Genomic DNA, 24,617 nt, shown 5'->3' with positions numbered 1-24,617 from the left:
ATGGTGGGCTGAACTTTTCAAAACTGCATCCATTTTTTGGTTTCAGAATTCCCAAACGGTGCCTGGTACTGGCTATTAGTAATATATGATTATATGTTGTATAATCTCATCCATGCTTCCTCTTGCCCTCCCCCTTCTCCCCAGGAAAACCTGCTGCTTATTGTTGGATCAGAACAAACATAAACTGGGTTTTATTGATGTTTGCTCTGATTGAGTTTTCCAGGGGAAAGCCACTCATGCCAGTGCCAAAAAAGCATGGGACAAGTACAAAACTGTTTGTGTTTTCTAGGCAAGCGACAAGAAGTCTGGACGAGCCCTAAAATACAATATAAATCAGTGTCTCTGGTTGTGATGAGGTTGGAAACAGAGATGTGATGAAGGGTGGTTTGGAATCCCCAATTGATGTAGTCAAACCCCTCTAGAAGCAGGTTTTCCTGGAAAGAGCCCCAACTGCTCCCAAGAATAAGTCAGGCGGCCAGACTGATCTCTGGGTAAGCTTTATTTCCAATCTATTACCCAATTTGATAGAGAAGGGAAAATAGGTGGGGTTGCAGCTTCAGCCCATAGTTTCAAAATGGCTGCCCCTTCCCTAGTTCTGAATTCATGAAGCTGGCAGAAGTTGCTGTTTCTTCAAGTGCTTTGTTGTTTCTTCAGTAACGGAGCTTTGGTCCACATCTGGTGAGATGGTATGTTTCTTGCATAGATGGATATTAATTAGTTACTTTGAAGGGGGGGAGGCCGGGGGGGGAGAGAGAGTTAAGACATAACAAGCCTTAACCAAAGTAGCAAGGTTCAAAGGTTAAGTGACACAGGTCAGAAATCAGGTTGGGCAGGGGGAGTTTCAAAGCGAATAAAAAATCAGAATCAAAACAAGAAAGATGGAGATGAAGTCAAAGGTTTGGGGGCTACAGGAAATGGTGAAGATACTTTGGCAGGAAATGGCTTGTCGGGATTTGAATGGGGAGCAGCAAAAGGGGAAATCACATGCCAGCTTGACGGCAACAGATCATGTGGAGGTCCAGCCTGACAAAAGATGGGAAGGTCAGAGGTAGAAGGTGGGCAATACTGAAAGCAAAACAGTTTGTGTCCAGTTCTACGAGGCAGCAGGAAGCAATCCAGGGCAAAAGCCACAGAGGTTGGATGTCAGAGAAGTCGGCGGGATGGCTCTCTACTCGCAAGCAATTTTCCCGTCGAAGCTAGACAGGCAGATGGCAAAGGCCTGCACTGCACAGAGAGGAAACCGGTAATCCATGGTGAACACATCGGGCGCCACACGACCAAACTGCAGCATAATGTAGTTAGCTGGACAGCAGGGATGGGAAGAGAGCACCAATGAGACAGGAAACTCTGTACATAATCTCTGCTGCTAAACATGCAGACAAAACGCCTTTGAAGACATCCACCCTGGTCCACCACCTCGCCGGCCTGCCCACCTGTTATGTACTGAGTTGAATAGGATCCAAAATGCAGCAGTCTGATTGGTCCTAGAACAATAGGACCCAGAATGCAGCAGTCTGATTGGTCCCCAGGAGCCACCCAATCCAGCTCCAGGTGGAAGTGAATCTGCAACCTGATTGGCTTACAGGAGACTCCCGGAATTAGCCAATCATGTGGGGCCCATTGTGTAAATAATGTATATAAAGCAGACATTCTGGGGGAACTTCCATTCCTCCCCACTACTATAAGCTGAATAAAGAGCATGAAATCCACTCTCGACTCCCGAGTATATTTCACTACCCATCTTCCCATTCTTCAAAACAACATGCTCAGGGACCTCTCCTCCAAAGATACATACCCCACCACCACCTCCGTTTACTACATACAGCCAAACCTCTGCTCAAACTTTCCTTCAGCCTGTGATAAACAGAGGGAGGGGTGTGTATCTTTGAGAGGTCCTGTTCTTTTGAAAGATGGTTGCTGGGTGGTGCAAATAGCTTTCTTACACCTATGGAGCTTGGTGAATAGAGGTAACTTGGTTACACAGAGATCCTCGTGTAGCATGTCTGCACCAGGCAATATGTAAATATGTAATTTGTGCACTCAGGTCTGCTGCGACCTTTATGTCCAAAGGTTTCTTGTGCATTGCCGAGATGCAGCAATATCCGGGCTGAGACTGTTAGGCCAGAGCCGTCTCCCTTAATTTGGTGCCCTCTGTTTGTTCTGGACTACAACTCCCATCATCCCTGACCATTGGTTCCACTGCCTGGGGCTGATGCGAGTGGTTCGTCCAACAACATCTGGAGGGCACCAGGTTGGGGAGGCCATACCAGAGAATCCCTTGCCCACAAAGGAAGTGGTCCTTCTAAGCCTGTTTGATTGGAAGGAAGTCCCAGTGAACCGGCCTCGCTTATGAGCGGCTGTGGCTTAAGTTACTGGGCTGCAGCACATTCGCCTCAAATCGCCTCCTCTCAACTCCGCCCACTACTCACGGTCGTCATCTGAGATGATCTGGAAGTTCTTGACGGAGGCCTGTGTGACGCGCCCTCGGAAGTTGAGAACGTAGGACTGGGTCTCCTCGTTCCAAGCTGGCATCTTGTTCTGGAGTTTGATCAGGTTCTGCATGTTCCGGTTCTGGTACCGAGTCAGGAGGGTCTCATGTTCCTACCGACAACATAGAAGAAGAAGAGGAGATTGGATTTGATATCCCGCTTTATCACTACCCGAAGGAGTCTCAAAGCAGCTAACATTCTCCTTTCCCTTCCTCCCCCTCAACAAACACTCTGTGAGGTGAGTGAGACTGAGAGGCTTCAGAGAAGTGTGACTAGCCCAAGGTCACCCAGCTGCATGTGGAGGAGCGGAGACGCGAACCCGGTTCTCCAGATTAGGAGTCTACCGCTCTTAACCACTACACCACACTGGCACACTGGCTCACACTGGCACATAGACATGCGGGGATGTTTTATGCTGGCGGCTTCAGCCCTAGAAGGGCACTAGAAGGAGCGGGGCTGCCTGCCAGCCTCCATGCCGCTGTGAACCACTCACATTCTTAGGCCGGATGCAGATCCTTTCGTTGTCCGCGTCCACACCAGGGATTATCACTGTCATTTTCCGTGGGCCTCTGAATCCCAGCACATTGGTTTCCTATAAAGGAGGTGAGGAAAGGAGCAAAAAGCAACATAAACTCTCCTATTGCTCCACGTTGGACAAAAGATTACTGCATTGCAGGGGGTTGGACTAAATGACCCCACGGGGTCCCTTCCAATTATATGATTCTATTCACTCTGCCATCGGGTTGTTACTGTCACTTTATTATTCATTTATGTCGCATGTTGTGAATTCTGCAAATGCATATCTAAGAAGCCACCGTGTACCAAGTCAGACCACTGATCTATCCACTCAGGATTGTTTACACTGACTGGCGGCAACCCTCCAGGGTTTCAGGCAGGGTCTCTCCAAGCCCTACTTGAGGGTAGGTGGGTGCGAGGGATTCAACCTGGTGTCTTCTGCATGCAAAGCAGCTGCCCCAGCACCAACTCTTCCCCTATCTATGTGCAATGCAGTGGATAGATTCTAAAGCTATCACCTGAAACAGAAGCCAACATTCTCATTTTGTAGTAGTAGTAACAATATTTATTACTTATACCCTGCCCATCTGGCTGGGTTTCCCCAGCCACTCTGGGCGGCTCCCAACAGAATTAAAAGCACAACAAAACTTCAGACATTTAAAACTTCCCTAAACAGGGCTGCCTACAGATGTCTTCAAAAAGTCAGGCACAGTGGTACCTCAGGTTACATACGCTTCAGGTTACATACGCATCAGGTTACAGACTCCACTAACCCAAAAATATTACCTCGGGTTAAGAACTTTGCTTCAGGATGAGAAGAGAAATCGTGCGGCGGTGGCACGGCGGCAGTGGGAGGCCCCATTAGCTAAAGTGGTGCTTCAGGTTAAGAACAGTTTCAGGTTAAGAACGGACCTCCAGAACGAATTAAGTACTTAACCCAAGGTACCACTGTAGTTGTTTATTTCCCTGACATCTGATGGGAGGGTGTTCCGCAGGGCAGGCACCACTACTGAAAAGGCCCTCTGCCTGGTTCCCTGTAACCTCACTTCTCACAGTGAGGGAACTGCCAGAAGGTCCTCAGTGTCCAGGCAGAACGATAGGGGTGGAGATGCTCCTTCAGGTATACTGGGCCGAGGACTCAACCATTGCTGTCCCACTGGGAGAGAAAGCTGCTTCACCACAAGCGAAAACACCACAAGTGGCCAGAAGGTGATAAATAAAGCAGGGATGGAGGAGCTCTGGGCCTCCGGATGTTGTTGGACCCAAACTCCCGTCAGCCTCAGACTAATCACCAGGGATCGATGGCAGTTGTAGCCCAACATCTTTGTGGGACTACAGGCTCATCTCATCTCTGTAGTAAAGGCAACAGAGGTTTCTGCTTATACAGGCCATTCCTCCATCTAGCTCAGTGTTGCCCATTTTGGCAGTTGCTGGCACTTTGAGATCTTGGGTCTTTTCTACTGCCCAGGCTCCTCCCCTCATTCCAACAGGGCCCACTCTCCATTCAAGCTTACGTAGCAAATGGCAACCAGCTCTTGCCGCAGCTGGGCTGTTTCTGGAACAAAAGGTTTCTTATCTGGGTTCATCCCATTGTCAAACACGGTAAATTTGGTTCCCAGTACGTTGGACCTAGAAGCAGGTGGGGGGGGGATAGAAACGCTTATTTTAGAAATGTTATACCTTATCCTCAACTCCCCCACTTCCCAATTAATAAATAACAATCCAAAACCCAATATCAATGGAAAATACAAATGAAGAACAAGAGCACTGCTAAAAATAAAATGCAGTGGCCTAGAACGAAACATAAGTGTTTTGTGTCTCCCAGCTAAGGCTCATTTGTGCATACATTAAAAAAATGAGGACAAATTCTCAATAAACAAGCTGTTTGAAAGGACAATGGCTTAATAGCCATTTCCTGCTCCTTATGGGAATTGTTTTTGAACACCTCCTCCAGAAAAACTGGGTAACTCAAAAGATCACTATCATCACTTTGAACTTTAAATTGCTCCAAGAAAAGAGGCTGCCTCGCTTGCTCTTGTGGTTTTCTTTGGCGATAACTTATAGGAGGCGTTGTAGGTCCTTGCCTATGAATGCTCTTGGCCCAATAAATGGGTAGGTTACTAAGGTGCTAGGGACGCAGGTGGCTCTGTGGGTTAAACCACAGAGCCTAGGACTTGCTGATCAGAAGGTTGGCGGTTCGAATCCCCGTGACGGGGTGAGCTCCTGTTGCTCGGTCCCTGCTTCTGCCAACCTAACAGTTCGAAAGCACGTCAAAGTGCAAGTAGATAAATAGGTATCGCTCTGGCGGGAAGGTAAACGGCGTTTCCATGCGCTGCTCTGGTTTGCCAGAAGCGGCTTAGTCATGCTTAGTCATGTCTACATGCTGGCCACATGACCCGGAAGCTGTACGCCGGCTCCCTCGGCCAATAAAACGAGATGAGCGCCGCAACCCCAGAGTCGGTCACGACTGGACCTAATGGTCAGGGGTCCTTTTACCTTACCTACTAAGGTGCTGCAGGGCTGGGTGTTTGGGGGGACGTGACCACAGCAGCGTAACGTTGGCAGGCCCTAGCGCTCCAGGGTCTCAGTCTTTCACATCACCTGAGCTTCCTGAGATGGCAGGGATTGAACCTGGGGCCACCTGCACGCAAACCAGGTACCCTCCCAACTGTGCCACAGCCCTGCCAATGCAAGATGGGGTTGAAACAGACACACCTGACTTTCCCAATGTAGTTATCTCCATCCCTTGACAGATCAATGGGGTCCAGTGAAATGAGGTAGTTGGAAGTCTTGCTTTTCTTCCTCTTCCGCCCAGACATAATGAATCGCTGAGGGAGAATACACAACAACAGTCAGTGAGACGGGTCCCTGGCAAGCCTCCCTCCCAAAATGGCCAGCATCCCCTTTCTGATCCACACAGGTATCTTTACATTTCCCTTTCTCTGGATGTTGTTGGACTACAACTCCCTGACCGCCGGCTGCGCTGACTGGGATCAATGCGAGATGGAATCCAAAGATATCTACAGGCCCAAGGCTCTCCGTCCCAGTTCTAAGCCACTTCCATCCAGAATAATTGCAGAGACTTTATCGCAGGTGTGGGGAACTTGTGCCCCCACCCCCAATGTTGTGGGACTACAACTCCCAGCAAGCATGGCCATGGGAGTTGTAGTTTGGCCAGATCTGGAGGCCCATGGGTCCCTCATGACCTACTTTTAACATCTCCAGTGAAGTTCCAAATGTATTGGAAAACAACCCTGGGATATAATTGCTAAGCAGTGTCAAATCACAGGAAGCGGTACAAATTGCACCTCCCTCTAGAGTAATTACCTATAAGTTCTTGTACAATATGATTGATAAGATTACTAGTCTAGATGTTTCCATTGGCAGCTTCCTCCTCTGAAGCTTGTTGCAACCTACTAAGAACATGGATCCATCTAGCCTTTCATTACCGTCTACTACACTATCTGACAACAGTTTTCCAGAATTTCCGGCAGGGGATTCTCCTGGCCATGCCTAGAGATTGTACCTCGGACCTCTTCCATGGAACATCTTTCGAAGGTGAGAGAGAATACATACACCAGTGTGAAGGCTGGAATATGTGAGGCACTTGCCTTTTTGCCTCTAACGACATCGCTGAGAGGTTGGTAAGGCCAGGGCCACAGTGGTTGCCATGGCAGTGGGGAAGGCCCTCATGAGGCTGGAAGCCATCCATTGAGAGAGAGATGAGCTCCCAGGATTGCCGCCTTAACTGAATTGCCAGACTTTTCTTTCCTATTAGACCCCACTGTTCACCATTTCTGACCTTTTCTTTCTCACTATATATCCCCACCAAGTAAGGCTAAAACATGGGTAGGCAAACTAAGGCCAGGGGGCCGGATCTGGACCAATCACCTTCTAAATTTAGCCCGCAGATGGTCTGGGAATCAGCATGTTTTTACATGAGTAGAATGTGTCCTTTTATTTAAAATGCATCTCTGGGTTATTTGTGGGGCATAGGAATTTGTTCATTCCCTCCCCTCCAAAAAAATATAGTCCGGCCCCCCACAAGGTCTGAGGGACAGTGACCCGGCCCCCTGCTGAAAAAGTTTGCTGACCCCTGGGCTAAAACTTAATTCATCTGATGTACTCTAGTCCATGGGTCGGCAAACTAAGGCCTGGGGGCTGGACCCAGCCCAATTGCCTTCTGGATCCGGCCCGTGGACGGTCTGGGAATCGCCATGTGGAGATTCTGATTGTTCAGGCTGCGCCATTCCCCGCCCACACACCGCGGCGCCGCCTCCTCCCTCCCTCCCTCCTCCTGGCTTCTCCCCGCCCTGCCCAGAGGAGGAAGGGGGCTGGGCTTTGTTGAGCCGAGGTTGGCTGAGGGCCATTTTAAGCAGCCCCTCTTCGAAACCAGCCCTTTTGCGCCGCTCATCATCCCTCCACTGCCGCCAGCCCCTGCCGCTCGCAAGGCACAGGTAAGCAGCCAGCGGGGCTTGTCCGGTGCTGTGGAAAAGGGTGGGGGGGTGTCGTGGTGGGGATCCCCCCCAATATAGTCTGGCCCCCCCACAAGGTCTGAGGGACAGTGGACCGGCCCCCTGTGGAAAACGTTTGCTGACCCCTGAAAGCAGGGAGGTTGTTGTTGTTTCTAAAGGCACAGAATTCTTTCTCGCTTGCAGTTACCTTCTTTCCGTTTTCCATCTCCAGATGCAGGTAGTAGAAGGGGAAGATGCCCTTGTCCATCCCCTTCCGGTCCCGTGTGATGCGACACTGGATTGTACTGCCTTGAGGAGCGGGTTTCAGTACAAATTCTTCTAGGTCATCCAGATTGAGGGACAAAGGGGTGCTACATTCTTCACTGGGAGACTGAGAGGGGGAAAAATAAGGATAGGCCGCTTCTTAAGGCTAGTTAGAGATTGCTTTTGGGGAAAACCTCACAAAGCAGTTAACATGGAAATAGGAAAACAATAAGCATCAACTGAAACAACATTAAAACAACCAAGACAAGTGACAAGGGGGAACAAATCCTTTTGGATAACTCGACCTTCTCCTCCCTTTGGGGCAAGATGGTCCTTAAGTAGCCCATCTGAAGGAGGGAAATGCCCTCAGGTGGAATACTGGGAATTAGATGGTAGGCTCTTATGTGTGGACCACAAGTGCTTCAAACACATGGAATCCTGTGGATTATAGTTCTTGTGCTCATGTCGAGTTTGCAGACTTCCCAGAAGTCCTCTGGTCTGCCACTGTGAGAACAGGATGCTGGACTAGATGGGCCACTGGCCTGATCCAGCAAGCATGTCTTATGCTCTTAAACTATGCCAGTTGAACCATTTGTAGACCCTGTTTTAAGTTGGTGGCACCACCCTTCAAGGGAGCAGCACAGCAACTGATGTGTTCCATCTGAACCCATTTTTTAAGTCCTTCACCCACCATTCTTTCCACATATTTGGGAGCGCCTTTTTTCACCTTTAGACTTCTCCCTATACAAAAGTATGTTGAGGGGGGAAAGCTTGTCCATTTCACTGTGGCCAGTTTCCATTACTGTTCTCTAGCCACGGATAAGGGGGAGAGAGAGACAGCATTGTCCATTTCCACAAATGCACTGGTTCTTTCAACCACCCCAAATTTGTCTGTCGAAACTGACAATAATTTTCCCCAACCTTGTCCGTTTCTGTGGAGACCAGGGCAGCAGGACAATGAACAAAATGGCGCTGGGGTGAGGTGATGGTGTACCTATGGAATAGCACCCGAGTTGCAGGACATTGGCGGCAACAGCTAGGATAGGGGGGTGGGGGGGCCTTCTCTCACATTAGCACAACTGCATACTGTACACACCATATATTTAAAGCATGCGACGTTTCCCCTAAAGAATCATGGGAACTGTAGTTTGATAAGGGTGCTGGGGATTGTGAGTATGTGTAAACTACACTTCCAAGGATTTTGGGGGGAAGCCATGCACTTTAAATATATGGTATGCGCCCAGCCACATATATCCCAAGTGATCATTCAGATGCTTGAAAAGGGGATGCTCAATTTCAGCCGTAGGCTCTTACGGTGGCCGAGTCAATTTCCTCACGGAAGTACATAAGGATGTCTTGATCCTTGTCCTTGAAGTCTTCATCTTCGTCATCCTTCTCTTCGTCATCTTCGTCTTCCTCACTCTGGCTTCTCCTTCCATTGGTGAGAGACCCTGAGAAGAGCAAGGAGGATTGCAAAGGATGGGGTGGAATCCAGTCACTGACCTCTCTCTGTCTCTCTCTTCTACCTCTTTAGATCAGGGGAATGCATAGCCTATACATTGCATACCTATTTTAACAGCCATTAATGCTAGAAAGTTGTTGTTTTTTTTAAAAAAGTAGCTACCTAAGGTCCTCAAGACACTTAATTCTGTGCTAAACATCACGCAACTGGATGTTTGCAGAGAGCTGCAGAAACACACACAACTCTTGGCTTTATCTTGGCTATATCTCAGAACTCTTTGCCAAGATCAGTGAAAGAGCAGTTTGGCAGATAACCCCCTTCTAGCTGGAAGACCACTCACCTCTGTGTGCGAGCATCCTGTCCCGGGGTTTTTTCATGGGTGAGGGTGGGACTGTCAACTCCTGGGATGACTCCCCCTCACTGTCAGAATTGCTGAGCAGTGTGTTGACATGGCAGGCTTCGCCAGTGGTATCCTTGGACCCTGTAGATTCTAGGTCCATGTCTTCTCTCTGCGGTTCATTCTCGAAATGGTCTAAGATGTGAAATCAATTCTGTTACTGCCCTCTTCTGGCTTGTTCTCGTCTCCACGCCACCGTCTACCTCCTGTCCCAGGGCTGCTTCAGACCTTGTATTAGGCGTATGGGGAGTCTCAGGCCCTCTAGATGTGGCTGAACTACAGCTCCCATCGTTCCTACCCATTGGCCCAGTTTGCCGGGGCTGATGGGAGTTGTAGTTCAACAACATCTGGAAGGCCAAAAGTTCCCCACACTTGCCTTATATTTTAGAGAGCGGAAGTACATAACACACAAACCATGTCATTCACCAATGTGTCCCTGTATACCCCGCAGAGTTTCCAGGAAAAAATACAAGTGAGCAACAGCCTAGCAAGGATTGATGTCAGGTAACAGTTGATGGGAAAGACTGTTCCCAAGACCCTTAACTGCTGCAAGTCAGAATGGACAATACTGGGTGCGGTGGTCCATTCGCTTGGCTCATATAGGATAGCTTTGTGTGTCTGTATATTCACTTCAGCATATATTTTTTCAACATCAGATGTAATTTCTGCACCCAGGGAATACACACACCGGCCTATATTCCTGTCTGCATGCAGTTCAGGAATAATGGCTCATATTTGACATGAGGAATAATGTAAGAAGATGGGCCTTGTTGTCTTCCTACTTCTTCCTTGTTTGCTCCCTCCCTCCATGAACCCATTGGACACTCTTTGCACTCTGTTTTATTAAACACAGATCCACTGTGCACCCCCCACTTGCTCGCTCATTCCCATTCCTGATCTTGTGCTAAAGCAGAGGGTGACCAGTGCTGGACTAGGACCTGGAGATCAAAGTTTGAATCCCTACTCAGCCATGAAGCTCTCTGGGTGACCTTGGGACAGCCACTGCCTCTCAGCCTAACCTACCCAAAGGGTTGTTGTGGGGATTAAATGAGGAAGGGAGCCATTATGTACTCAGTGGTCTGTGTTTGCTTGAGCTTGAGTCTGGACTAAGGATTCTGAGCTCCTGTGTTCTGATTCGATACATGCTGTCCAATCACAGAACATTTCAAGATTTGGGCTTCTGCCACTGGCCCTTGAACTTTTGAGTCGTGATTCCCAGCTTGGAAGTTTAGACAACCAATCACGTTGGGAGTGGGAGTAGCCCAGGCTTTTGGGAATGTATATAAGCAGTTGCTTTGCCCCTGTTTCCCAGTCATGTAGTTCAATAAAGGTCCTTGCTGTTATCACTGTGTCTTGCCTCATGGGAACCCACCTAAACTTCAGGAGAGAACTGTGTATGTCACAGTTGTATGAAAGGTGGGGGGAATGTAATTTATTAACCAACATGGTCTTTTGTATACTACATAATTGTCAAGGTGGCTTCTAAGCTTGAGCCTGGAAACTGTTTAGCAACCAATGAAGTCGATGCATTTAAAATGGAAGTTTCTGAGCTGCCTTTTTTGCAGCAGCTTTTATACAGAAAGCGTTGCAGCAGTGGCATATTATCTTACTACTCGCATATGCACAGCTTTAAATGCAAATTTTTCTGCCCTGTTCAGAGTATACATGCTTCCCTGGCACAGTTATTTAGAAAAGGGGCACATGTTCAAAGCACAAGCTCATACTCCCTTGCCTCAAGAGTGGGCTTTCCATGCCTCCCTGTACTCTTATGCAAAATTCTGGAGTCTCACCTTCCATATCCATGATGATGGATGGAGCTTTCTGTATTGGGGATGAGGCTTCCTTTTCCAACAGGGGTGCCTGGAACTCGCAGCCAGGAGCCTCGCCTTCCATGTCCACAATGTTAGATGGAACAGCCTCTCTGAGTGATAAGACTTCCTTCTTTGACCTGGAAGCCTGGCTATGTCGCTGGGCATTGGGGCGCCCTGCAGGTCGTAAGAAAGAGATGACCATGACCTCAGGGGTTATGAATGAAATGCGCCTTAAATAGCAAGCCAGTAAAAGGCCAGTTCTGTAACTTGGGGTAAAGGGACCCCTGACTATTAGGTCCAGTGGTGACCGACTCTGGGGTTGCAGCGCTCATCTCGTTTTATTGGCCAAGGGAGCCGGCGTACAGCTTCCGGGTCATGTGGCCAGCATGACTAAGCTGCTTCTGGCAAACCAGAGCAGCGCATGGAAACGCCGTTTACCTTCCTGCCGGAGCGATACCTATTTATCTACTTGCACTTTGACGTGCTTTCGAACTGTTAGGTTGGCAGAAGCAGGGACCGAGCAACGGGAGCTCACCCCGTCACGGGGATTCGAACCACCGACCTTCTGATTGGCAAGCCCTAGGCTCTGTGGTTTAACCCACAGTGTAGGGGGATTGTAAATAAGAAAAACTGCATTATTTATGCTGTTAGTTTCCAACCATGGGAAGGGAGAAGGAAAGACAGTATAGGAAGCCCTGAATTCCCACTGGAATTTGATCAGTGGAAGTCTGGCTCAGTCTCTCTCTCTGGTTCCTGTGATATCACCAGATTGTGCTCTCACATTTTTCAGCTTATATCTGCACCAGAACTAGAAACTTGCCATTTTAAAATGAGGCCCAAAGTGTGAGATTATTGACTGGATCTCCCGATTTCTTTTTGTAAAACCTGCTGCAGGAAGACCTATGAGGAGGCTGGACTGAGGCTTTGTTCCTAAGGGAGTGGGGGTAGGTAATTTAATTATTCTTTTATTATTTATTAAAGTTGTATGCCACCCTTCACCCATAGATCTCAGGGCGGTTCACAACATTACCCTTTTCATAGCAATATTTCGCCGATTTAATTTGCCACTTCTCTTGAAGCTGCCATTTCTTGTATTATACCCGTCTTCCCCAACCCCTGTTCATGGATAAAAGCAACTTTGGTGGCGACTGTTTCAGGAGATGGCACAGGGGAAAGGGTTAAATCCCTTCTTTTATTTATTTTGCTACAATAGAAAATAAAAGACGGCAACTAGCAATGAAAGCCTTCTCCAAACTTCGTTACCAGAGTGACTAATTAAGCAGCAATTCCTCACAAGCTCTGCTGAACAGGAAGAAATAAAATGGGCAGAAGCTTGAAGGGGGAAGTTTTTAACTAAAAGCACATTAGTTCTGAAGCCTCAGTCAAATTTTGCCTACCTACACTGGGCAGATAAGCCCTATAATTTTTTTTTTCTTTTTCCCACAGATCAGGTCTGGGGGAAAACACAAGCAGACAATGCTGGAACGCAACAATCTGGTGAGTGGCAACAACATTATTATCCATTATAAAGCCCCCTAAGATTTGCTATATGCTGTATATCTGGAATGAACAGGGGTAAAAACTTTGCTACTCCTTATTCCCACAGCAACTCCTCATAGAAACCACACCACCAGCTATCTCCTCCTCATAAATTTAGCTTTTAGACCTTCTCTCCCTGCACTGGGGAAGCGACTAGTAGCGGGAATCCCCTCAAATCAACTAGGAACATCAGCAGAGGTATTTCCCGCATTGGGGTACCTGTGCGCCCTGCAGACTGCCTAATATAGCTGCCTCTGCCTTTCGGGAACCCCTCTCTGTATAGGAGAACTTTGTCCTTGGACATGTGCAAAACAGTACGAGTCTTGTTGACTCAGCTCTGTTGCCTGGCAACCAAGCATCAGAGGCAGTTGCTTAGCAACTGCTAACGGTATCACAGTGGTGAATGTTCAGCAACCTGGTTCTTCTCCCCGCCCCGCCCCCCCACCTTCTCTCTGTTTGGCCTGCCAGCCGTTCTTGGGAGCTGATTCGTTCCTGTTGATAGGCTGGGTTTCTTCCAAAATGGCCACTTCCAGCTCCTCCTCCAGCTGGGCCTCATCAAAGAAATCTGTGGAGAGGACAGGGCACAAAGACCACATAGAGGCTGTTCAATCAAGCACTGTGTAAATTTTGTTGAATAAAATAAAAAATAAATAAAGGTGAAAGGGTGCTGAAGACCTCAGGGAATAGAGGAAACAGGTGGTGGGGATTATAATAATTCTAAGGTCTCAAATATAGAATAGATGTTCATAAATGTACAAGGCAAACAAATACATAAGTATATAAACCTCATGTCTGAAATAGTACAGGAAGCCATTTTGACTCTCCCAAATTGACCTCAAATATTTCTCTGAGAGGAAGGAAGGAAATGGGAAAAGCTTTCCAATTGTCTTTGGACTGTAGGGGCTTACACCTCCCTGTAAATACAGTCTAGCAAGTATGCGTTAAGCTGAGCAAACTATCTATATGCCTAAGAGATTAGGGAACTAAAGTATTTACCATCTCAAAGTGATGGCCAGGCTACCCAGAAAATGCTATCAAGTAAGGCATTATCAGGTATCCTGGCAGACAGGAGAGAAGCAGCGCTCTCCCATTTCTGCTGGGGACCACCTCTTTCTGTGTTGTATGTATGATTTTTGAGGGGTGGTCTTGGGTTACAGGGTGGGCAATTTCAAAAGTCTTTATAGGGGCTGGCGCACCATTGTTCGAGGGTCTCCTCCCTCCTGCGTGTGGTGAGTGGGGACCCTGTTGCAATAGCTGATTTCCTTTAATAAAGATCAGGCTTATTAGCAGCTTTGCTTTCAGTATACTCTGGGTGGCCTCTGCTTTCTCTCTGACCGATAGAGATTTCCTGAGGGACTCTTAAGGGCTCCCCATAAGGAAAATAGAGATATTTTCTTATAACAGGGATAATCACCAGTTATTCCTGGAAAGAGAAGTGCAAGATTTCAGAGCCTATGGGGTGGGGAACTTTTTTCTTCCCAAGGGCCACATTACCTTCTGGACAATTATTCTGAGGGCCACACGTGCTGGGCGGGGTCAGAGAGCAAAAGGGGGAGGAGCTATGAAGGTAAATTTTACCATTGCACGGTAGGCTAGTCCCCACCCACCCTTGCCTCTATCCTTCCTCCAGACAAGCAAGAGTCATTATTAGCCATGCAAAGACACTGAAACCAGGCTACTGAGGAGTGTGGCCTGAGGAGAGGAAGTGTGGCCTGGGAAGGGTTATGAGGAAGTCTCAAGGGGAGAGACGGCTGTTGTGCCCATGGCCCTGATTGTGGGCTTCCCAAGGGCATCTGGCTGGCTACTGCGAGAACAGGATGCTGGACTAGTTGGGCCACTGGCCTGATCCAGCAAAGCTCTTATATGACCGTACGTTCTTTTGTTACCTGGAAAGGGTTCCTGGCATTCCCCTTGGCCATTGTGCGTCCGGTTCATCTGCACAGAACTACCCCACATATGAGCGCCAAGGTGGGCCTCTGGGACCGATTCCACGAGGAAAGGGTTGCTTGTACCTTTGGAAAGACAGGCGGATTATCATTCAGCGGGCATCAAATCTCATCCGAGAAAAGCTCCGACATCTCCACGCCATCCATTTTATCTACCATTTAGCTGAGAAGGGCAAATTTTGGTCCAGTACTGATGTGGGTTAGTTGTGGACCTCAAGGATCCGAGTTCGAATCCACCCACAGACCCACTGGGTGATCTTGGTCTAGTCATGGTCTCTCAGCATAACCTACCTCACAAGGTGGTTGTAATGATATACCAGGGGGGCAGGAGTACCATTTACACCACCTCAAGCTCCTTGGAGCAAAGGGGGGTGCTTTTAATATAATTATCAAAGCTCATCTGACTGCTTTCCCCCTGCATATTGCCCCCTTCTGTAGCCTTGCATGCAGTTTAAATGTGTGCACATTTGAAGTTACTAATCACTTTGCAGCTCTGTTTATTTAAAAAATAATTATCACAATAAAAAAAGCCTCCTTGTAGATTGGAATTTCATCCTATGCGATGGGATATGTCAACGTTCCCGAAGCCCCACCCAACAAAAGGATTTAAATGCGAGAGCAGGCTGCTAGGCCACATGATCTCCTCAGGCTGGGCAGCGCTGATACTCACTATTGCACAGGCTATGCTCACTGCAAGACTCCATGAGTGGGATGCGTTCCTCCGGCTTGCGCCTCCCACGGCGCCCCTTCACCTTGGCCTCCGTGTTGGCCTGGACCATGAGCGGCTCCTGGCGCTTGCGCCGTTGCTTCTTTTCGATGATACGGCGCTGGAAGGGTGTACAGAGAGATGGTCAGAAACGGAAGAAGGGTTAAATAGAAGAAGAAGAGTTTGGACTTCAGACCCTGCCTTTCACTCCCCTTAAGCAGTCTCAAAACGGCTAACAATCTCCTTTCCCTTCCTCCCCCACAACAAACACTCTGTGAGGTGAGTGAGGCTGAGAGACTTCAAAGAAGTGTGACTAGCCCAAGGTCACCCAGCAGTTGCATGTGGAGGAGTAGGGAAGCAAACCCGGTTCACCAGATTACAAGTCCACCGCTCTTAACCACTACACCACACTGGTGTAGAGGAGGGTGCTGTGTATATTCAACACTTTTTTGGTGGCTGTGGTTTGCAGTACAGTCACCTCTTTCTTTGCGGTTTTATGCCAACACCCACAGCACTTTTATCAATATACAAATACCGATGTCCTATTTTTTTACCATTAAAAGCACTGGATTGGAGATTAGATGACCTTTTGTGTCTCTTCCAGTTCTACAGTTCTATGATTCTAAGACTCACGTCAATTGCAATGATTCCCCTCTATTTGCCTCCCCCATTAAGAGATCCCAAAGACGAGTTCTGCCAAAAACCCAGATCTAAACCCTTGTGCTGGAATACACTGCAGCATGAGAATTATGGGGTGTGTTGCCCTTGCCATACTCAAGAACCTTTTAAACAAAGCATTGCCACTCACAGATAACACACGCCAAGCGACTGCATCCCTGCAGCTCGAGAGCTGTCTACCCCACCCCACCAAGAAGGTCCCCAGCAATGTTCAAGCTCCTCCCCACTCCCGAGAGTTTGGCCCGCTCCTAAGGCAAGGTACCTGGATCTCCAGTTTCTGCTTCCGGATAAACGCTGCTTCGTCGTTGCCATTGCTAGAAGAGAAAGGGGTACCAGCATCAGGAGGTGAATTGGAGAGGGAGTGGAGGCGGCGGTACAAATTCCGGTACATTCTGAGATGTGGCATCACTCTGCCAGCTCCGGGGCAGCCCCACCTGCTAGAGGGGTCAGTCCCCAGGATTGCTGCTCCCTGGGGGTTCTGAGTGCCATGGCGCTGAAACGATTTTGTGACCTCACAAAAGCCTCAAAGGCCCAGCCACGGTGGAGGCGGAAAAGTGGACAAGGCCATGTCCACACGCTCATCGTAACTTATAAGTTATAAAGCCCTCAGTGCTCTCAAACTCCTACATCACTCACAAAAAAATGGCAGTGTTGTGGCACCTTAAAGACTATGGTCACATCCACACGGCACATTGAAAGCACATGGCTTCCCCCAGAGGATCCTGGAATTTGCTGCTTACCCCTCAGAGAGAGCTACAATTCCCAGCATCCTTAGCAAAGGTACGGTTCCCATGATTCTTTGGGGGAAGCCACACGCTTTGAATGTACGGTGTGGATGATGTGACCTGCCACAATTGCATTGGCATATAAGCTATCATGGACTATGGTTTTATTTCAGCAGATGGAGTCCACTAATTCTGAGGTGCTGCTCAGATGCTGTGGATTGCACAACTCCCATCAGCCACAGCCAGCAGAGCGAACCAACGGGGACGATGGAATCTGCAGTCCACAACATCTGGCTTAGGTGCCATAATAAATATGTTCAGGTGGCTCAAAGACACTCTGTAATTTTTGGTGGAGCAGAATAACCATGGATACCCTCTGTATTGTTCACACTGACGGACGGAGGAGTTACAAGTGAGGAAGAAACAAGATGGGCTCCACTATTTTTAAACTAGACCCATTCCCTAAAGTAGGGATGGGGATTCTGTGGCCCTCTGGACGTTGTCAGATTCCACCTCCCATCAGCCCCATTAAGAAGGCTAACAGTTAGGAACGATGGAGCTGTAGCAAGACAGCATCTAGGACTGAATGGAGCTGAGTTCTAATCAAAATAAGGCTTAATAAAGATGGTTAGGATTTCCAAAGTGCTTTGAAACATTCAAGGCACTTTACACGCACAATTGTACGGCAGGCTGGTATTATTTAGAGGTGCTGCCTGAATAAGTAATGGATTCGTTCACTGATGAGACCCGCACAGATTTTCCTATGACTAAACCGATAGTTTTGAAGGGAGAAAATATGCTGGGTTTTTCTTTATATGTATATATATGATGGCACTGGGGCCAAGAGGCATCCCTTCTGTGTTACAATTAAAGGGGAATGGCTTTTTTCAGCTGAAGTTTGTGTAAGTGCTTTTATTTAAATGTAGTGAACGTTCACCAAAATGTGTTGCCCGATTAATCGGTGTCGTTTCAGTCAAAAAGGGCCTTAATATATCAATCCAACCAATGAATGGTTGCAGTCCTGATGTTCGTTTACCTCTGTTTTATACCATTTTGAAATAGGTGTTTTTGTCAATAAGTGCATAGCTAGGGAACATACAAAGCTGTCCAACTGCTGGCCCACCTGGCTCCATATTGTCTACACTGGCTGTGGCTCTCCAGGGTTTCAGACCTGGGTCTGAGCATCCCAGTCCTAACTTTCTGCATGGAAAACAGGTGCTGCACCTTCCCATTGATACAGCTATAAGTGATTCCGCATACAACCAGCCTCTGCCTCTTAACCACTATGCTGTTATCTCAGTTGCAATACTCAGCTAAGCAGCTAGCTAGCTAGGCAGACTAAGAAGCACCAGTTCTTACTAAATCCCCTTCCTCCCCTTCCTTACCTCCCAGGGGTGGGTGAAGCATTTTTACTTGTGGATTCCGTGAGGCTGCAAGAAAACGGTGCAGGTGGGTCAGACCACCGAAAAGAAAAATGCTTTCTGAATGCTCGGGCCCTAAATATGTGCTGACACTAAGCAAGCAGAAAAGTCGTCTTTGCTGCAAGATGTCCAGTGCTCCTACAGGCAAACCACACAGGGACAGCGCCAGTCCCAATGGCAGACTGGGAGATTAGCACAATCTGCAAGAATAGTGCAGCACAGGCAAGGGATTGCCGAGACAGTTGTACAACACCTCTCTTTATTTAATTACACTCACACACTGCTCCTCCTGCCAAGCTCTCTGGGCTGTTTGCATCTACTATATATTTTGGAAAGTTGTTTGTTTGCTATGCCTTTGGGATGCATAACGGAAGAAGGAAGCAGGATGGTTTTCACTTAGCATCCAAAGGACTACAGCATTTGCACCCTCAAGCAAGTGTCTCTGGGAGAGAGCATCCCATAAGTGGTATATTCATCACGTTTTATATGGAGAGGCCAGGGACTGAACCAGGGACCTTCTCCAACCTAAGCACATGCTCTGCCACCAAACTGCAGCTACTGGAAGCCTTGAAGAGCCAGTCTGAAAGGACCAGAGGGACCTGGCTCAAACTCCCATCATCCATGACCATTGTCCATGCTGCCTGGGGCTGATGGGAGTTAAGAGTCAACAATATCTGAAGGACATCAGGTTGAGGAAGGCTGTTTCTACATTACAGGAGCATTGCTACAGCTCTACATGGGGCTACCTTTGAAGGTGACCCAGAAACTACAACTAATCCAGAATGTGGCAGCTAGACTGGTTCCTCGGCCCAGTATACCTGAAGGAGTGTCTCCACCCCCATCGTCCAGCCTGGACACTGAGGTCCAGCTCCGAGGGCCTTCTGGCAGTTCCCTCACTGCGAGAAGTGAAGCTACAGGGAACCAGGCAGAGGGCCTTCTTGGTAGTGGCGCCCACCCTGCAGAACACCCTCCCACCAGATGTCAAGGAAATAAAAACTATCTGACTTTTAGAAGACATCTGAAGGCAGCCCTGTTTAGGGAAGTTTTTTAATGTTTGATGTTTTATTGTGTTTTTAGTATTCTGTTGGGAGCCGCCCAGAGTGGCTGGGGAAATGCAGCCAGATGGGCGAGGTATAAATATATTATTATTATTATTATTATTCCATTTCTTTTACATACATTTAAGCTTCAGTGCAAAAGTGGGAAACCTGTGGCCCTCCAGATGTTGCTAAGCTATAATACAAAGTCCTGCGCCTTCACAAACAAATATTTTAGGTGCCACAAGGCTCTTGGTTGCTTTGTGCAACAGACAAACACAATTGCCTGCCCTGAAATGTATTCCTAGGGAACATTTTTGGGGGCGTGAGGGGTGGTGAGCCACAGCAGCTAAACTGACTTTGAGAACTGATTAAGTCTGTGGCACAGACATCTCTTCTGACAGCAGCCTCACAAGTGGGTTCTTAAACGAAAATGACCTCCGGAGGCTAAGAGCATGGATTAAAAGCATGAAGGCGAACGGGCGAGGCTAGCCATGCAAGGCATCTGTTCTCTTTCTAAGGTGGACGGGATAGAATTAGCTTCAGGAGGGATTAGCAAGAATAACAGCCAACAGTACACACCCACCCACCCAGAAGAGCCCTGTTCGCTTACATTTTATGCCTTGCTGGAGATGGTTGGACCGAAGCAGGATCGAACTGCATCTGCCAAGCAGAAAAAACCAGATGATGGATAGAGAGGCACAATATTACGTACTTTTGATTTTTAAAATCAATTTCCCCCCTGCTGTCACCTACGACACAGCCATCTTTGCCCTGAGCCTTTTGGACTCTCAATTCACTGCCAATCTTGGCTTCTCTTTGCTAGTGTCACAAATCACTAGTTCTCGCTCCTCGATCCAGAGTTCCAGGTGTGACTCCTGGCACCTTCCAACACTCCCTTAAAAAAACGGTGCCAGATATTTATCTTTCGGTAGAGAACGAGAAGACAGCTTGCCGCCATTTGATCAATGCAATCAAATGACACCCTTCACCCGGAATCCTGCTCAAGGGCGAGCCCAAGCTCCCTTCTTAACTCACCGCTTTCACCCAGGGAAAGCCCCAAACCACTCAAATCCCCAACCTGCAAGGCTGAGGTTGGATCCTGTCTTCTCCCTCCTAGCTCTGGTCTTCGGACTGCAGCTGGCGAAGGTAGGTGTGGAAGGACGGGGGGAGCAGGCAGTGGAGCAGCTCCTCTTCCCCCGCCAAACCAGCATCAGATTCTCCTAATCAGCTTTGTGACTTTGTCTGCCTTAAGTCTGCAGGACCTGTGGCTGCCTCGAAAGGTGCCTGCTGCCCAGTGGCCTTGGGAGTCAGGTGTGTGAGCAGCCAGTCGCTGGGCTGCTGAACCCTGAGCAAGTCTTTCCTGCACAGTGCGTGTCTGTTGAGAGCGAGCAAGAGCAAAAGCTTGCATTTGAGTGAGCAGCTGCAGAACTATGGCTACATCCATGCACACATATATGAATAGGGCAGTGGTTCCCAATCGTCTCCCTGCTCCCTGCTCCCTTGAAGGCTGCCGTGGGTCTTGGCAGACCACTTCATAGTTTTTCTGCCAGTTGTAGCAACTGTTATGCGCTGTGGTAGGCAGGGTTGCAAAGTCAGGAGCATTTCAGACCCTGATATCTCACGGTCCAAACCTGAGACTCTGGGGCAGCCCCTGGTGATGTTATGATGGGGGCCCCCAGTGATATCTCAGGGCAGGCCCTGGAGATGGAGGTTAATTGGGAGGCAGTAGCAGAGGAGGGTGGAACCCCCCCCCCGAGTGTCTATGCTGCAATTTGCACCCAGCTCCTGCTGAGCTGAAGCTTGCAAGATGCATGAACAGTAAAGGCACTCTTTCCCACCTGGATATTCAGACTGGCAAGCCTAGTGGTAGATGCTGCATGATTTTTAATGGTGCTTTTTATTGCTGCTTTTATTTCCTATCGATTGCACTTTATTGTACAGTGGTACCTAGGGTTACAGACGCTTCAGGTTACAGACTCCACTAACCCAGAAATAGTACCTCGGGTTAAGAACTTTGCTTCAGGATGAGAACAGAAATCGGGCGGCAGCGGCGTGGCGGCAGTGGGAGGCCCCATTAGCTAAAGTGGTACCTCAGGTTAAGAACAATTTCAGCTTAAGAACGGACCTCCGGAACGAATTAAGTTCTTAACCAGAGGTACCACTGTACTACAATTTGAATTCCCCAGAATTCCTTCTGGCTCCGTGGCTCCTCTCCTTCCTGGCCAGAGCAAGGAGAAATAGCACCAACCTTCAGTTCCTTCGTGCTCTCCCTAGCAAAGGTTGGTCCATTAGGGCAAAAATTGGCAGTGCCCCACCGGCCTCAGTCTGCCCTGAGCCAGCTCACATCTGCTGACTTTCTTACCGACAACCAATCCAGGGACATGGTACTGCCTCTCCACTTCCTCTTCCTAACTCTCAATGTTGCCCCTTGTACAATTTGGCAGGCAGCAGGAGGATGGGGGCAAGACCAGAATTGGTCAGCTCCCCTGCTTGCCATTGGCTCTAGCGCCACCTACTGTTGACCTCCTTGCATTCCACCCTCCCTGTCCAAAGAGCACAGTCACAACTGACTCTCCATCTGGTGGCTGTAGGGACGGAGCCCAGAGGTAGGGGGCAAGCAGATGGGCATCAGGGGCAGAAGTGAGGAGGAGGTGGTGGACCCACCACTCAGCAAGGGGGTCCACTGGGCATCTTTTTGACAGCCTGAAGCTGCAGACACCAACTGTTCTCTAAACTGAACTAAAAAATCTCCCATTAGCTTCACCTTCCTCTGTTAGCTTACCTCCTCTGGCGAGATCAGTCTTAGCGACATGTTGATATCATTGTTCCAATTGAGCATGGCTCCAGTGTCCTTTTATATCCTTCCAGGAAATCCACAAAACCTACGGCTTGTATGTTTTGAGTCCGCTTTGCATAAAGGAGCCCTTTCAGGCTTTGCAAAGACACCACAAGTTCTAAGACAGCATTACAGCTGGGAAAGAACAAATTCCAGTTCAGGAACTGAGGTCAATAGATCAACCAGAGTTGAAAAACTTAGAACTTGCGCTTAATATTTACCCCCCCCCTCGTCCTCCAGCTCTCAGCAGCTGCTTTACACACTAGTTCCTTCAGTGCTCAAGGTCAGCATACAAGCTACCGTTTGCTGATTGGACAATGGGTAATCTTGGCGATGCCACAAAGGATTAAAAAGATGTTCCATTCTGGAATAAAGAATTCCAGAATGTAGAGACAGAGGCACCCACCATTCTACTGGATGCCAACATAGACGTGGCTTGGCTGGTTCCAGAGGGGCTTAGTAGCTGTGCCAACAGAGGCTCTTCCCATGGGCAGAGGGGAGTGGATTCCAGTCTTATCCGCGCCCTAACTTTCCTCCAAAAGGAGCCCAGAGCAGCAAACACATGAAAATAAAACATTTTAAACATCTAAAAAAGAATTCCAATGCAGATACAGACTGAGAAAGATCTCTGTTATCGTTGGAAGCTAAGTTGTTGGCTTGTTGGGAGAAGAAAGTCTTCAGTAGGCACTGCAAAGACAACAGAAGCAGCACCTGTCTTATATTTAACAAGGGAATTCCCAAGAGAAGGTGCCACCACATGAAAGGCCTGGTTTCTATATTGTGCAGAATGGACTATCTGCTGCAGACCTTCACCTGCAGAGCAGTGATTGATTGGGTATATAAGGGGAAAGACAAATGCTCAGGCATCCTGGTCCCAAACTACATATATCTTCCAGGTGGCTCATTGGCAGCCTGTGCAATTCTTTTAGCGGTATGCGTCGTAACATGGCGGCAATATCCTGCTCCGGTGAATGGTAGAGCCACTGCTTTTTGCACTAGTTGCCCAACAGTAAGGGCTTATTTGCTCCGCCCATGGCTACAGATGCAACTTACCAGTACATTTCATATGCAGTGGTACCTCAGGTTAAGTACTTAATTCGTTCCGGAGGTCCGTTCTTAACCTGAAACTGTTCTTAACCTGAAGCACCACTTTAGCTAATGGGGCCTCCCACTGCCGCCGCACGATTTCTGTTCTCATCCTGAGGTAAAGTTCTTAACCCAAGGTACTATTTCTGGGTTAGCGAAGTCTGTAACCTGAAGCGTATGTAACCCGAGGTACCACTGTATACACGTACTAGCTGGCACGCTTACCATTTCTTGCAGTAATTGAGAAATGCATACTTACCATGCAGATAAAACTATCATTTCTGACATTTCTATCCCCTATGCATTTTGGAAAGTTGACTGTCTGTTTGATATGCATTTGCACACCTCTTAAAATCCTGTAATTTTGCATGATGGTTCCTGAGATCTTTGTTTGGACTCCACTGGACACCATTTGAATCAATTTCGAAATGGCTCTGATTTTCTGGTTTCTTTGAATTCCCAAACAATGCTGGGTATTAGGCTGCTTGTGAACTATAAACAAGACTTCTTTCGTTTTGCTGCAAGAGACAAACATAATTAGCCTTCTGGAAATACTACCAACAGAGTTATTTTTAAATTATTATTTACTGGAATGACTTCTAGTCACTGTTATCACTGGGTGGCATTCAGGCAAGTTTTACTCAGAATACTGTAGACCCACTGAAATGAATAAGACTGAGATACCTCAGTTAATTAACCACCCCACAATCTTTGTTTTGCTCAGTAAAGATCTCCTCCTGTTTATTGTGTCTCCATGCTGAGGCATCTGCCCCTGTTGAATTTCTGCCTCACACTGGAAGCAGCAAAGCCTAGTGCCTCCGTCAGCAGATTTTAAAAAGCAGGCAGCCTTACGAAGCAAATTTCAGAGGGGTAACCAGCATATTAAGGAATACATTTTACTGTAGCAGAAGCTTTCCCGGATCAGCGCTCGCGAAGCGCCTTATACCTCTAGCTTGTGATTTCCAATGCACTCTGCCCATGCTCAGAAATACGTTCGCCAGTTAGCAGATCACACGCGGCCGCTGCTACATTGTCGCTCTCCAAATAAATCCGGGCTCTAATTGCGCTTTAAATTAACTTCTATCGCCTTCCTCTCTGCGCCCTCTAGCGTCCGTTTACCAGAAAACACGGATAAAGGGAGGAAGAGGGGGGGATGCAGCTATTTGGGAAGGAGGAGGACGGGGGCGTGGCCGTCTATGCAAAAGAGGTTGGAAGGTGGGGGCATGACGCAAATAGAGCGCCGGACG

General features: G+C 48.1%; 1 protein-coding gene across 9 annotated transcripts; it reads right to left on the bottom strand.

The window, feature by feature from the left end:
- Positions 1 to 481: 481 nt before the first annotated feature.
- TULP2 (TUB like protein 2) lies at positions 482 to 24,591 on the bottom strand. 9 transcript variants are annotated; one of them, XM_083580231.1, is made up of 18 exons: positions 24,490 to 24,591; positions 23,716 to 23,888; positions 22,691 to 22,812; positions 20,059 to 20,108; positions 18,373 to 18,417; positions 16,525 to 16,576; positions 15,549 to 15,705; positions 14,819 to 14,944; positions 13,378 to 13,497; positions 11,373 to 11,567; positions 9,526 to 9,717; positions 9,038 to 9,174; positions 7,668 to 7,850; positions 5,721 to 5,833; positions 4,520 to 4,634; positions 2,983 to 3,081; positions 2,430 to 2,601; positions 482 to 1,302 (listed from the first exon to the last, which is right to left on the bottom strand). In XM_083580231.1, exons 2-18 carry the CDS (start codon positions 23,780 to 23,782, stop codon positions 1,169 to 1,171), a joined length of 2,079 nt encoding a protein of 692 aa, XP_083436357.1. In that variant the 5' UTR covers positions 23,783 to 23,888; positions 24,490 to 24,591; the 3' UTR covers positions 482 to 1,168. The 9 variants fall into 9 exon arrangements, with proteins under 9 accessions (XP_083436357.1, XP_083436358.1, XP_083436363.1 ...); XM_083580232.1 differs by having other exon boundaries at positions 24,317 to 24,501; XM_083580237.1 differs by lacking the exons at positions 18,373 to 18,417; positions 22,691 to 22,812 and having other exon boundaries at positions 24,363 to 24,545.
- Between the last annotated feature and the right edge of the window lie 26 nt (positions 24,592 to 24,617).

The sequence above is a fragment of the Podarcis filfolensis genome, assembly GCF_964270895.1.
Source record: "Podarcis filfolensis genome assembly, chromosome: 13".
Taxonomy (NCBI): domain Eukaryota; kingdom Metazoa; phylum Chordata; class Lepidosauria; order Squamata; family Lacertidae; genus Podarcis; species Podarcis filfolensis.
The sequence above is the reverse complement of the archived record's forward strand: the minus strand, read 5'-3'. Positions and strand labels throughout refer to the sequence as shown.